The sequence below is a fragment of the Mustela putorius genome, unplaced genomic scaffold (genome assembly GCF_011764305.1).
Source record: "Mustela putorius furo isolate JIRA1106 unplaced genomic scaffold, ASM1176430v1.1 tig00000129_pilon_pilon_pilon, whole genome shotgun sequence".
Lineage (NCBI taxonomy): Eukaryota > Metazoa > Chordata > Mammalia > Carnivora > Mustelidae > Mustela > Mustela putorius.
Genome location: NW_025421290.1, coordinates 2,685,707 through 2,701,315, shown reverse-complemented (window position 1 = coordinate 2,701,315; position 15,609 = coordinate 2,685,707). Strand labels below are relative to the sequence as shown.

The 15,609-nt window shown below is 34.0% G+C and overlaps 1 protein-coding gene across 1 annotated transcript in view; it reads left to right on the top strand.

Annotated features, from left to right (window-relative positions):
• MDGA2 (MAM domain containing glycosylphosphatidylinositol anchor 2) overlaps positions 1 to 15,609 on the top strand; it is an 871,541-nt gene that overhangs the window by 446,080 nt on the left and 409,852 nt on the right. Inside the window, exon 3 of the mRNA XM_004738721.3 lies at positions 142 to 316. Coding sequence (XP_004738778.1) covers positions 142 to 316 — 175 coding nt within the window. The remainder of the gene's footprint in view (positions 1 to 141; positions 317 to 15,609) is intronic.

The following is a 15,609-nucleotide window of genomic DNA, read 5'->3' as shown; positions in this document are numbered from 1 at the left end:
AAATTTAAAATTTTTCCCAATAACTTGCCAGGAATGGCATATAGCATCTCCGAAAGCAGACTCTTCGAATGAGTAATGGCTATTTGATTTTTCTTTGAGAAAACCAACCTAAAGTAACAATCTCTGTTGATGCTTGCTCAGATCAGGTGGACCAAAACAGCAGGAAGTGCCTCTGACAGATTCCAAGACTCAAGTGTCTTCAATGAGACTTTGAGGATTACAAATATTCAGCGTCACCAAGGAGGCCGGTATTACTGTAAAGCAGAGAATGGCTTGGGGTCCCCAGCGATAAAGTCAATCAGAGTGGATGTATACTGTAAGTAACTTTCCCAGAAAACTATAATTAAGTCTACTATGGCTTTCTGTCCTACAGCTTGAGATCCATTTTTTCTATCTATTGAGAAAACCTATGATTTATTCCAAAGCATAGGATTCTGTTTAGTTGAGGATAAAAAGTATGTAAGATAGCAAAAGCTCATTTACTATATATTTACTGAATAAAGAGTCTCCATTAGGAATTTTCATAATATTTATGTGAAAGTAATACATTTTCATTATAGAATATTTAAGAACCAGAGTAACAAGAAGTCAATAAATATTACTGATGATCCCATCAATGGTCATTAGGTTTGAATGTATATACTTCCTACTTTTATATAGAAGTATATAAATGCATTTTTATAACTGCATAAGGAAAATAAACAATTCATACTGTAACTTGTTTTGTTAACTTTACCTCTGTATGAATTTAGCTGTTCTTGTTTTTGTAAAGGCACACCATGTACAAGGTACTATTTGAATTGGCTTGTGAATGACCAAAATCTCTAGGTAGACTCTGTTTTTGATCCACCTGTTTTTGAAGGCAATCAGTACCTTGGGCAATGCTGTGCCACCTGGGAAGTGTTTGTTGATTTATTTTGGTCCTTAGTCTCATTTTTCCACTTTTTGCTGTTAGCAAATATACTTAAAATTTTCTTGGTCTCCTTAACTTCTTCCCCACCAAAAAAAAATCAAGGGCCTACATTCAGTTTGTTCTTTTGCACAGGTTTAAATCCATCATTCCACTGCCTTTTGATGAGAACTTGCATTTTTTTAACTCTCTACTTTTAGAATAAATTTTTTTTTTTTTGCTCTTCTCAAAGTAATTCAGACATAAGTAACAAGTGAGCAGTTCCTGTTTTAGTTCCTGTTTTTCTATTTTTCATTGTGTCCCTTTTCTTTGTTTTGCAGTGTGGGACAAGCATTGTATATTTAGGAAGGTGACTGGAATTACACATGATTTATTTACTGTAACATTTGTTGCAATTTGTTGCACCATCTCATTCAGTTATGCAGGTGACTGGGAAGTGAATGGCAGGGCTGCCTTTGTGATTTATCATGCACTTGGATGCTTGTTCCCTTCCTGGAAAGAATGAGAGAGAAGACCTCTCCCATTCATTCTAACACCTTCTAGCCCCTTAGTCATCCCCTGGCGTACCTCAGGCACCTGTATCCTGCGTGCTAATCTCAGCACACACAGGTCAGTCACACCCATACACCATCTCACCACAGTATAGCCTCTGGCCCTTCTCCTGATCAAATATTTCCAGTTATGTATACTTAAACAACAACAACAACACTGTTTTTACTAGTTTTGTTCATATGTAATTATTTATTTTTTTAAAAAGATTTTATTTATTTATTTGACAGAGAGAGAGAGAGAGTATGTATAAGCAAGGGGGAAAGCGTAGAGAGAGAGGGGAAACAGACTCCCAGCTGAGCAGGGAGCCCGATGTGGGGCTTGATCCCAGAATCCTGGGATCATGACCTGAGCCAAAGGCAGGTGTTTAGCTGACTGAGCCACCCAGGTGCCCCCATATATAATTTTTTAAAGTTTTTATTTAAATTCCAGTTAGTTAACATGCAGTGCCATACTAATTTCAGATATATGACATAGCATTTCAACACTTCCATACAATACCAGGTGCTCATCACAAGTGCCCTCTTTTTTTTCTTTTTTCTTTCCTTTTTTTTTTAATGTTATATTAGTCACCATACAGTACATCATTAGTTTTCGATGTAGTGTTCCATGGGTCCTTGTTTGTGTGTAACACCCACTGATCCACGCAATACATGCCCTCCTTAATCCCTATCGCCAATTTAACCCCCTCATCTGCCTCTTTTCTGGTAACCATCAGTTTGTCTCTATTGTTAAGAGTTTGTTTCTTGGTTTGCCTCTCTCTCTCTTTTTCTGTTTGCTCATTTTTTTCTTTCTTAAATTCCACATATGGTATTTGTCTTTCTCTGACTGACTTATTTCATTAGCATAATACTCTCTAGTTTCAGCCATGTTATTGCAAATGGCAAGATTTCATTAAAAGTTTCATATGAATAGTCACTCTGGGAAACAGTATGGCTGTTCATATCATAATTTTTAATTAAACTAAATTTAATTTAAATGAATTACACACTTGTATAATATAACTTTCTAGAATACATACTTGTACTTTTCTGCTATTACAGATTTGGTCATTAAATCTTAAAGAATTTTTTTTTTTTTTTTTTTAAAGAGAGAAAGAGCACAAACAGTGGGGAGGGCCGGAGGGAGAGGGAGAAGCAGGATTCCCACTGAACGGGGAATCCAATGTGGGACTCGATCCCAGGACTTTAGATCATGACCTGAGCCAAAGGCAGACAGTTAAGTGAGCCACCCAGGTACTCCTTGGTTATGAAGTTTTGTTTTTTTTTTTTTAAGATTTTATTTATTTATTTGACAGAGAGAGATTACAAGTAGGCAGAGAGGCAGGCAGAGAGGCAGGCAGAGGAGAGAGGAGGAAGCAGGCTCCCTGCTGAGCAGAGAGCCTGATGCGGGACTCGATCCCAGGACCCTGAGATCATGACCTGAGCTGAAGGCAGCGGCTTAACCCACTGAGCCACCCAGGCGCCCCGGTTATGAAGTTTTAAAACACACAACTTCAGTACCTTCAACACAATTCTAAAATCTAAAAAGTTCTAAAAATTGAATGAGTGTATTTGCTACTTGCTTTGTTGGACTTTATTGGTAATTTTTTTCAGCAAAACCTGATATGAACTAGTTTGGTGGCAACATCTGATTTAAAATTACTCAAATAGAAAAATAGAAAAGACTTTATGCTCTTTATTTACCCTACTTTGTTTGAATAATCATGTGTTTTGCTCAGGAAATAATGTATCTGATTACACAGTATTGCCACAGAGCCTGCTGGATATGTTATGTGATGCGTGGTATATATATTATATTATCTTTTGAAAATCTGAAATAGTCTAAAAAACATTCCCGAAAGGTTTTGAATAAGAGATTGTGACTTTCACTGCCACCCCAAGAGGTTTGATAATAATTTATATACATAATAATAATAATAATTAAACAATTATATTACTGGGTTAAAAATCAAATAGAAAGGGGGCAATGACATTTTTAAGGACTTAATACTTTTTTTCTTCTCCTCTTACTATGAAGCCATTTCAGTACTAGTCTGCATTATACCCACCTTTTTCTTCTTCTTTATTTTTTTTAAAGATTTTATTTATTTATTTGACAGAGATCACAGGTAGGCAGAGAACTATGTTCCTTACCTTGTATGACCTATGATTTTTTTTAAAAAATTTTAAAAGCACTCCAAGGGTTTTATGAGCTATAATTTCTTAGTAAAAGCATATTTTATAACTAGGCAAATTTCATGACCACATAGTGATTTACTTTTTTTTTTCTAAAATCTGACCTAGTCATTTATACAATATTTCTGATCAAAAGATAATTAATTGCAACTTTTCATTTGCTGGGATATGGTTTCTGAGAGTCTGAAAATTAATAGTTGTATGTTTGACAGAAACATGTAGAATTAGTTCTACTTAATGCACTCTTCATGTCTTCTCCCTAGACCCATGCTGAAACACTAGTAAAGGAATAAAACAACAATAACAAACACAGGATAGAAAGAATGGGAGAGGAGATAAGGAAAAACAATTTTGAAGGAAAAGAATCAGATCAGGAAATGGCCACTGTTTAGCATACTCAAGAATGCTTGAATCAAAGGCATCAATTTAAAGGACAGAACTAGCGTACCTATGCTGTAATGCTGTAGAATCCTTAAAAAGCTCAGTAACTGGAGACGCCATTAAGTTCTTGAGTGAGATATAATTTAGTTTTAAAACAGGAGAAGTGACTGAAAGTCTATATTAGAGTTACATATCCAGATCTCTGTCCACATCTCAAACAGTTCTATGCCTAACCACCTCCTTTTCCCTGCCAGCTTCCTAGTCAATCCCCACAAAAAACCAGAATTTTTAAAATTTATTTTTATTAAAAAATTTTTTTTTAATATGAGATGTTGCATTGGAGAGATTTTGAACTAAGAAACTTGGATTCATCAGAAACAGGAGGCAACATACTGTAGATGAATCAGTTATTAAGTCAAACTTTACATATTCAACATGGTCTCTTCTCACATTTGATTCTGAAAATGCCTTCCTGGCAGAATATTAGAGAATTCCTGTCCAGGAAAACCTATAAACTGGAGGAAAGGCTACGGATCTTGACAAGTATGGAACTTGGCGACAATAATTCAACTAATACACTTACAATAGAGCCTCCTATTGATCAACAGAACTATCAATATGCTCTTTCATAATAACTATTTAACGTGAATATATCCTATACCCCCACATTTGAGACAGTCTTCAAACAAAAGAAATATACCCAGAAAAAGAAATAAGAAAAAGAAATCAGGAAACAAAGATAATTCAGGGGGCCAAAATACAAAATAAAACACAATTCATTGATTGTTTTAATTAGTATTCAGAAAAAAAAAGAAAATATTGCATGTATGTAACAAAAACAGGAAAACTAAAAACAAGGAATTTTCAGAAAACAAAAAAGAACTCTTGGAATAATAAAAATGATAAGATAAAAATCAACAGAAAGTATGAAAGATAACTTTGAAATCTTACAGAGAGTAAAGCAAAATTTATAAAAGGGATAGACCAAGAAAGAGAAGATAAGAAAATGAAATAATTAGCCCAGCTGATCTAACATTTGAATAAAAATTCCAAACAGATAAAATAGAGGTGGAGGAATTGTTTTTTAAATAATTAAGAAAATTTCCTATCATAGTTGGACATGAGTTTTCAATAACTTTGTGTCTAGTATAATGCAATAAACAAGATCCACACCAAAACACATCAATATGCAATTCAGAACACTAGGAAAAAGTGATCTGAAAAATTTCCAAAAAGTTTTTCATTTTTTCCCAATATGGTCACATGTAATGAATTAGGAATTAAAACGCACAGGTCTTCTCAATAGGAATCAGGAAGAAAACAACTGAGTAAAGCTTTCGAAATTTGGAGGGAAAATTATTTCCAACCTAGAATTTTTCACACAGCCAGTCACTGTGTTTTCCTTTTTTTCCAAATATCAAAGAAGATCCTTTTTAGAAGAAGACATTTCTAGACCTATAAAATTTCCAGTTTTTTCCTGCTTTGTTTCCCTTTTCAGGACTCTACTTTTATATATGTTGCACCAAAACTAGAAATCAAATCAAAAAAGAGAAAGAGATGTAATAATAATAACAATAAAATAGGAGATTGTGTATAGGAGAATATAGAAGGGAATCCCAGGATGATATTGAAGCAAGACACCATGACAATAGCTGTGCATTGAGTCTCGAGGACAACCGAGACAGACTGAAGCTGGAAGAGACTCTGTGAAGGGTGTTTTTATGAAGCAGATGCATCTGATCAGCTGCCTGGTTTTAGAGAGGAACTTCATGCTTTTCACAGAATGCTTAATAACGGGGTGATGATAGAAGCATTCACAATTGAGGACTTGAAGTACAGATGTTACTGACAGAAGGCAAAGAAGAAGTTGTATGAAATGAAATGTAATTGAAATATATTACAAGGTTCAACTGTTCAGAATACTTACATAGCCATCGATAACAAGAGCTCTTGACTTAACCAAAAGTATGATATAAGAAAGATGGGAGAGAGAGGATTGGTATAGAAGGGTTAGTATAGTTGTAAAGGCTACTCTTGAACAGGAAAAAATCAATAAGACAATATGAAAATGAAAAGAAAAACAGCCTATAAGTAGCAGTTAGAAATATGAAGGCAAAACCAAGACTGATTAAGAAATGAATTAGAAAAGGTTGCCTCTGGGTACTGGAAATACTTGAGGTTGTGTTTTGTATAATTATTTGGGTTTTTAAACTATGTGCATGTATAATTTGTTATTTTTTTAATTCATAAAATATAGATTTGAAGATTTTGCCTTGGAGGACCTTGTTATGAAGCCCTTATAATATGTCAAAACTGACTTCACTCCAAATTGTATCAGAAGATTATTGTCTTCTAAAACTTAAGACTAGATTTATATTCACATTTTTCTTGAATTCTTCATAAGAATTGATATTCCTTGATATCTGACATGAAATAAAGTTGGCTGAAAAGATATCTTACAAGTAAAAGATAGGCAATAACAAGGGACATTCTAAGTAATTTTACCCCAGAACACGACAGGATTAAACTGAGGTTACTCTCCCCTACCATTTATTTGCACATTGTTTAGGATGAAATTTAATAAGTTTTGACTCTTCATTCATTCAGAAAATATCTAAGTGGCTATTCAAAATATAATACCCTTAAATTTTATGAGGCTACAAAAGAATTATCACATAATTTGTAGTTTCATTGAGTTTAAACTGTTTAAAGAGACAACACGAAATAAATAATTCATTTAAATGGAATACAAATGTAAAGCAATTGGATAAATAATATAAATTATACCACACAACATGAATGATGTGTCAAATGCCACAGAAAGTATAGTGCTGGGTATGAGAGGGTCCTGTGGACTCTTACCATAAAAGCAGTAGGGTTTACATTGTAGTTTGAAGGATGAGATTTCAGAGAATATTCCTCATGACATTTCTACATGTCTTTTGGCAGTTTTTGTTCTGAACTCTCTTTTCAAGGGTGTTTGTATAGCAAACGGTCTCTAATATTAGAGATAGTGTCTGTCTCCAGGGCAGAGAGCAATTTGTTTCCTGACCAGGATAATAAAGGTAATGTCTATCTCAGAAGCCAAGACTGGGCAGGTTTGCTAGCAGAACTTTTAAGATTGGAAGTTTCCTAGGCTCAGGATTCCTTAGCTGTGTCACAAACTATATGTGCAGCATTCATCTGGGCTGCCCCCGGATCGTCCCCCTCGAAATTGAGGGAGGAGGAGAACCTATGAAAACATAAGGCTTATATATCCATTGGAGATCTGAGTAATAACGTCCTTTGTCTCTGACCCAGAAATCTCAGGTCTTCCGCAAGCATCCATGAAATGGTGACAGGCTAACATGTTAGCCGGGAAAATACCAAATTCTTAAAAGAGTTTGACACAGTTTACGTAAGTAGAGGGGAAGGCCAGAGGTAATCCACAGTGAGTGAGCATTTTGATTAAAGGCATAGAAGAGGATTAAATGAACTGTATTTGGACCTGGGCCGGAGGATGGGGGGGGTCCGGTGGGGGGGGGAAGGATACTGACTAAAATGGGGGGATTAGAGGAGGAATGAGAGCTTAATTTGAAAGATGGGCTGCCAGATTGTGTTGAAATCCTACTGCCAGCGTTTTCAGACCAAATGAATGATTCTCTGCCATGTATGCTAAGATCTAAAAAAATTAAAACTTCAGAATTACTAATGAGAGTCAGCAATCTCCTAATACTTACACTGCTTCATTTGTCCTAAGAAGCAGCAACTATTCATTGAGAGCCCCAAGATTCACTTTTGGAGGAGTATAATAATTTATATTTATAGAAATTTATATGTGTATAAATAGATATGCAATATATATGATATATAATACATATACACAATTTATATAAATGATTACACTGCTTTAAAAATTATATGAATTATTTGATATATATTTATGTGAATATAAATATACAAATTATATATCTACATAAAATATAAATATTATACATATAAACATAGATATGATATAGATATAAATATATACATAAATGTATATATATATAAGTAAATATAAAGCAGGCTCATGGAAGTTTGAAGTTTTCATACTGAAATATATTTGTTACCTTGAGATTCTTGAGGGCATTTAAACAGTTTTCTGAGAATGTGTTCTCCTAATTCTTTAACTTATTCTTAGCCATGACTATATTGCTCACAGGGTAATGGAGGTCATACAACTTTAAAGGTTAGGGTTTGATTAAAGATGATTTTTAATTCAAAAAGAAATTAGATTCAGAGGCATTAGCTTAATAAGTTTTCATGTGTGCAGACACTGTTCACACATGAGACAAATCTTTTTCAATATCCATTAAACATTTTGTAAGCCTTCTTATTTCTGAAACATATTCCCTACTTTAATTTCACTTAGTCGATTGCTGCATTTCATTACATTCAGACCAAGCAGTGATTTTTTTTTTCATCCGTCTGTTAGATTTACTTATTACATTTTTACCTGATAAATTAGTGGGAAATTAGGATGACATGTCACTGATTTATTCCCCAAATACAATTTACCTGTGTTAGAAAGAAAAATCATAAACTATACAGTTAAAAATTATTGACAGTGAATTGTTTCGGTTTATTTTTATTAGACCCATCAGCATGATTTCTGGATAACAAAGTTTAGGAAAAGGGCTAGAATGACAAATATGAATTCTGGTACGAAGGTAAGCCCTGCAAGAAAACTAATGCCTGAAGTCAGTCTCATCAAGCATTGCTTTCTTATTTTCCACCCCTCCTCCCAAAACCTCAGTCTCAGATTTGGAAAGTCTTAATAGTGTTTGATGTGGTAATTACAATGCTTATTAAAAATGGGTTACTGTCGTGATAATTACCTATTAATAATTTCAAGACAGAATTTTGCAACATTGTGTATGCTGCAGATGAAGAATACTTACTTATCAGAGTTATATGCTCATGGAGCACATGACCAATCACATTTCAAACAGTGTTAGAGTTACTAATAAAAGAACTTATAAAATATATCCTTCATTAAAAATAAGAGGTAAGCATGTAGAGAATCCTACCAAGATAAGGGCCATGTCAACATCATGCTGAGAGGGTCTGATTTATTGTTAATTTATTGCTAATATGTTAGTTTTATTGTTAACTTATTGTTAATATGTTAATGTATTTATTTTAACAAGAATTTAGCTCTTTTTAAAGTGCTTCAATTTTTTTCTGCAACACTTGTTTGTAGATTTTTTTTCAAAATAGCATTGGCTCTTATAACTTTTAGTATGCAAACATAGGTCTACTCTGTCTTTCTTGTGACCATTTTGAATATTCAAACTGAGGCCTTTTAATGCCCTAAGGTGGTTGTTGTTTTTTTTTTAACAGATTCATTATTTCCACTTAATTTATTATCCTTTGCATGTGGTATTTCCAAACATTTTATCTTCTAGTGTACTCTTTTAACATGCAAAATTTTGTCAGTATTTTTCCAAAAACTTTAGTAATGTTGATTCATAGTTTTACTATAGATATGAGCTGATCCATGTAGTGTAAATTGGAGGTATTATCCTTATAATCAAGAAATGTGAATTCTTACTAATAAAATTGTTAGTTTTGGTTTCTTAAAAAATTTAAAACAGTAATATTTTACTCTCTTGACTCTATCTTGTGGTTAAATTTTTTAAAACATACTTGAAAATTGACATTCTGTTAACATTATTTGTACAACTGATCATATTGTAATGCTAAAGGTAGAATCATATATTTATTAATGTTTAATTTCAGTTTTTTTCATCTGCGCATACATATTTTAAGATTTTAAAATATATTTATTATAGAATTCATTTCCTAGTTTTTCATTTCTTTTTTCCCTTGGTATTTTTCTATTTCACTTAAAAATATTATTGTTTCTTATTTTTCACTTAATTCATTGCTAAACATATTCTCTGGGAGCAACACCAAGATCAAACCACTTTAATATACTACAAACACATCCCTAAATTTCAGGCTATTAATCATGACCTGTAGTAGACTCTTTCTTCCAATGTTTATTTCCTTAATACACAGATGAACTCTGTTTCTCAGTCTTGGTTCATCTAGTTGTGGTCATGAGACTAATTTTGGTCAGTGGTGTAAGAGAAGAAGTGATATATGTCACATTCAGGCTGAGTGCCTTGAAACATCTCATGTAGTTCTTCACACATTGTCTTGATTTATGAATCTTTGCATATACAGGCTCCAGTAATGTGTCTAAGGATCCTGTGGATTTTGGAGCCACATGATGGAAGAATGTTGAATCTCAGGGTCACCATTTAGAGGACGGCTACCCAGGAGACCAATTAGTGTAGGAACAATTGAATTGGAATTTTTATGAAAGGAAATTGTTTTGTTTTGGGTTAAGCCACTGAGGTTTTAGGGATATTTGTTATACTTGTCCTAATTGCGGTCTTCTTTTTTACTATTTCTATCCATTCTCCATTTCTACAATGTATTCATGAAGTTATAGAGCGTGTCAGAAAATGTGTCAGTCCATATTTTTTTTTCAGCACATCTGAATGACTTAGAAGTAAGTACACTTCAACTTGTGAAAGTTGTGAAAGAGAAGAAATCCATTTTTTGAATATATTCATGAAATGGATACAGTAGGAAAATCACTGATTTCTTAGATCTTAATTTTACTATCCCTACCCCCAGTCTAGGAGATACTCCTGGTCTGAGACCTCTCCCTGCCGGAACTCTATGTTAATGCATTTTGAGGCTGATCCATTTTCTCGTTTCTCAGTTCTCCCCTTCTTTTGTGAAGTGTGCGGTAGGACTGTTTCTCAGTGGAAGAATATAACACTAGGATGTTAATTTGTTTCTGTGATGAATTCTCAGTATTTATAGTACCTCACTCAAATTCGGTCCTTAAAAAAAATTATCCAATTTTTATTTGTCTACAGTTGCTACAACTGGAGTATAAAGAAGTAGTTATTGTTTACTTAAGAAAGCCAATTTAGTGCACCTGAGCGGCTCAGTCGGTTGAGTCTGGCTCTTGGTTTCCACTCAGGTCATGATCTCAGAGTCATGAGATTGAGCCCCACAAGGGTCTCTGCACTTAGCAAGAAGTCTGCTAGATATTCTCTCTCTCCCTTTCTCTCTATGCCCCACCCCCACTGCTCACATGGTTGCATGCTCTATCTCTATCCCTAAAAATTGTGGGTATTTTTTAGAGATAGAGATAGAGCATGCAACCATGTGAGCAGTGGGGATGGGCCATAGAGAGAAAGGGAGAGAGAGAAAATATGTATACACACACACACACACACACACACACACTTAATATATATATTAATATATATTAATATATATGTAGTATATATATACTTATATATACTTTATATATATTACATATTAATATATACTCTATATATTATATATACTTATAAATATTGATATATAATTGATATATATTATATATATTGATATATATTATATATATACATATATACTTAATATATACTTATTATATATATATACTACATAATACACACACACATACACACACGTATATTATTCGTGATAGTTGGTATATAAATACCCCAGCTCTATTGCTCCTTGGATGGGATGACTCAGAGAGGCCGTTTCACCATCCCAGAATTCCTCAGGAAAATTAAATTCTAATTCCTTGTGGTTGTTACTAGCTTAATAATGCACTCCTTATGTTTATTTCCCTCACTTTTCCAATAACCTACTGGTGTTTCTGGGAACACTGTCAAATGCACTGCTTGCACTTGAGTGTTTGTCTCAGAGTTTGCCTTGGGGGAGATTCAGAAAGCACATCAATAAAGAAAGGGTGTTTAACTTGTTATAATGATACATTATTTTAGAATGTGCAGGTGGATTTTAGCTTTTAGATTTTAGGTGGATTTTAGCAACACAGCTCTCTGACTTATTTGTATTTTTAGAACATTTATCAGAAGTTACTTTGCACTGAGTAAGTATTAAAATATTGATTACCACATATTTTGGCTGACTTACTAATTTTTAATATGATTTTCTATATAATCACAAAGCATCTTTTAAACAATAATTTCAACATAAATTTCAAGGTAAATTTTATTTCATCTCTGGAGAAGAGCAAATCTTGAATTCATTTTTTATTCTCTTCTCACAGTGAGTTTCTGAAGCATGTCCTTGGGTCTGTAGAAGACTTAGCTTTTCTTAGCTCCCCATAAACATTACCTATTTCATATCTGGTCACTGATGTGTTCAGTGAACATAATGGAAGAGTTGCTTTTAAATCAATGTAGTCCTGTCTTTATCGAGCTGCTTATTATCTATTTGCCACTGATTGAACATATCCTTTCAAGAGATACTCGTGGAGGACCTACTGGAATCCTTCCCTCATTCCACAGGCACACAATCAGAATAGCTACCAGCAGTTTTCTTTCAGTTGCTCTGCACCTGTTCCTACTGCCTTTAGGTTGTTGTGCTTATTCAGTCTGATTCTGAAAATTGCAAATGTTCTGTTAGCCGTCTGGATTGGAGGTCCCAGAAGGCCATTTCCAATTAGAGTCTGTCAGTTTGCAATGTTAATTGGAGGACTCACTATTGCAAAAGATTCTGCTATAAACTATGCTGAGAAATAAAACAAAATTACAAGGCCTTTGCCCCAAAGAAGTTTATAATTAGTTGGAGATTTTTAAAAGTAGACGTAAGAAATAGAAATCAAAATAGAAATAAGAATAGATATAGAAATAAGAAGTAAACTGGTGAGTAAAATTAGTATGAGTATTAAAAATACTAAAACAAAAGTGAATCAAAATATGACATTAATTAGAAAATACTCCCACTAAATATATTAAAGCAGTCAAGAAAATAGATATAACTACTATATCAACATACATTTAATTTCTAGGTTGTTAATTTTATAAAAACTAAAAATTCTTGAGCAAACTTCTTAACTGAAAAGTAACATTTTTTCACAAAAGTTGATGACTGTTTAGGCAAGGAAAGTTTGCATCCAATTTCAATAAACGTTATCCCTCATATCTACAGATTACTTACAAGGTCACCTGGGTGACTCAGTTGGTTAAGCGTCTGCCTTCAGCTCAGGTCATGATCCCAAAGTCCTGGGATCCTGTCTCACTTTGGGCTCCTTGCTCAAATGGGGAGCCTGCCTCCCCCTCCTTCTGCTCCTCCCCACTGCTTGTGGATGCTCATGCTCTCTCTCTCTCTCTCAAATAAGTAAATAAAATCTTAAAAGAGATAAAAATTACTTAAAATTTTTATCTGTCATAGTAAAGTAGCAAATCCATTGATTAAAATAAGTAAAAGTCCCTTGAAGAAGCAGATTTATTGGCTCTGTGAGATTCTTTAGTCAAAGTTTAATGACAGTCAGATGCCTCTGCTGAGTCAGCCAGAGAATTGGAGTTGGCATTTACTGTTGTGATTTCTAGTCAGTTCATGAAGTGTCTGAGTCTAGTTTTTTCTTTAAGAGCAAAGTCTCCTATTGTCAACTCTGTATTACATACATACTTCATTAAAAAAAAAAACAAAACAGTTGGGAGAATGGTATAATTTGTACAAATACAGTGAGTTAATAAAATGATTTGGATCTTAAAAATAGGTAAGAGGATGTTTAATTAGATTGATTTCACATGTTTTTAAATCCAGCCAATTCTGAGTCTCACTGAAAGGATAAAGTAAAAGTTTGAATAGCAAATTAGTGCTCACATATATTTAGCACTTGAGGCCATCAAGTGACTAATACTTCCTCTGAATGTATTCAGGATGCATCATACTTTCTAAGTGAAATTTATAACAGGCCCAAGAAAACTTAGTAAACTTTGCTTCTGCCGTTCTGTCTGTACCATGAGTTAGATGAAATAATTTGAAATATCAGTTCTTGACTAGCTTTATAAGGACAGTGTGGAAAGATTCTCAGAGAGTAAAGAAAGCCATTAGACGTATACAAGATGAGAAGCTCTTCAAAATTATAATGATTTCCACATCCATGTTTCAGGAACAGTTTTTTATTTTTCCCCTTGACAACTGAAGGAAATGGTTCTTGTCAGTCTGGCAGAGGATATCAGAGAAGACATCTGGCCTTGTCTTGGTACTTTATATTTTCAAAATCTTAGCTCTGTTCTTTTAATAGAGAAAAAAATTTAATTAACATTTTTTTAGCTTCTGAACTGTACTTGCATGACCAGATGCGAAATACTGAAGTATCTTAAAGTAGCCGACTTTCAAGACTTTAAAGTTCTTGGGTTGAAAGTGAAGTGAAAACATCTAAACTCCAATTGAGAACAGTGCACTTGTTGTTGTTGTTTATTTGTTTTAAAAATTTTTTGTTCGTGGCCACTTGAGTCTGTCTTCAGGCTTGGAATATAAAAATCCATGCGTCATGAGATACCTATGGCCTGCATTAAGGACATCCAGATGGGTTTGTTCCTTTTCAAACATTTTCAGGAGTCCATCCCTAAGTGTCATACTCAAAATGTGGAGTGAACATGTAAAGAGAGGCTTCTAGAAATCCTTTCTAGTTTTCAGACTGAGCTAAATTAGAATAACAGATGCCATTTTGTAAGCCCACCTTACCAGTCCCTCCTCACCTCCTACCTGGCCCCTACCAAGCGCCTCCCAGCTGACCTCTTCATCAGGAATAGTACTCTCCTGGAATTTATTCTGCGTTGTCATTTCCAGGTCAATCTCTGAGATACAGTCTCTTCCTAGTTCTTGTCAATAAATTTCACATTCATTGTGTACTTTTTTTTTTTACCAATTAAAATCCAATTTTCTGTGCTTTTTTTTTTTTTTTCTATTTTGTGGAAATTTAATCCCTCACCTCTCAAAGCAAAGTTTTCCTCATCCCATCTCCCCTCTTCCTCCTGCCCCCACGCCCCGCCCCCTGCCAGTACTCTAGCTGGCCTGACCCTCTCTGGCTTACTTCCACCTCCATACTGTCCTGTTGTATCTTCCACATCCCCAGCTCCTCTGTTGTGTCCAGTTACCCTGTCTTGCTCCTCCTTCAAGATTCTTTGCTGACTGCTTTAGCTCTTGCTTCATCTCCTCTCCTGGGAATTGTAACATTTTTTTTTTTTTAAATTTTATGCCTCAAGAATGTAGTGTGATTATTCACCTGTTTATTTCACATGTCCACAACATATGTTGTGAAGACTTGAGGCCATTTTAAGACTCAGAGTGTTTCAGATTTTAGAAGGTTTATTGTGAACATAAAATATTTTTTGTAACATTACCAGTGAGACATGGAACACTTCATGATGAAAAACATTACTATTCTGTAGTTCTCTCTATATCCTGAGTCATGTCAATCATGAGCTAGGATACATGAACTTTATAAATAGCCTCAAATCATTCGAAGGCAGCGTCTGTCATCAAAAGAGCTCAGGTCATGTCAGCTTTTGCTTTCAAATGGCTTACAGAAATCTTTCTTTATTGAAATTTTATGGACTTCAAAATAATGTATAAGAAATTGTGGAATTGTATATAAGGCACTGTGTACCTATGCTAATAGTTATTGTGTATGTTGACAGGTATTATATAATGATTCATACCTATAAATTTTGTTTTTCTAAAAGTCTTGCAAACTCCAGGAAAGCAGGGATC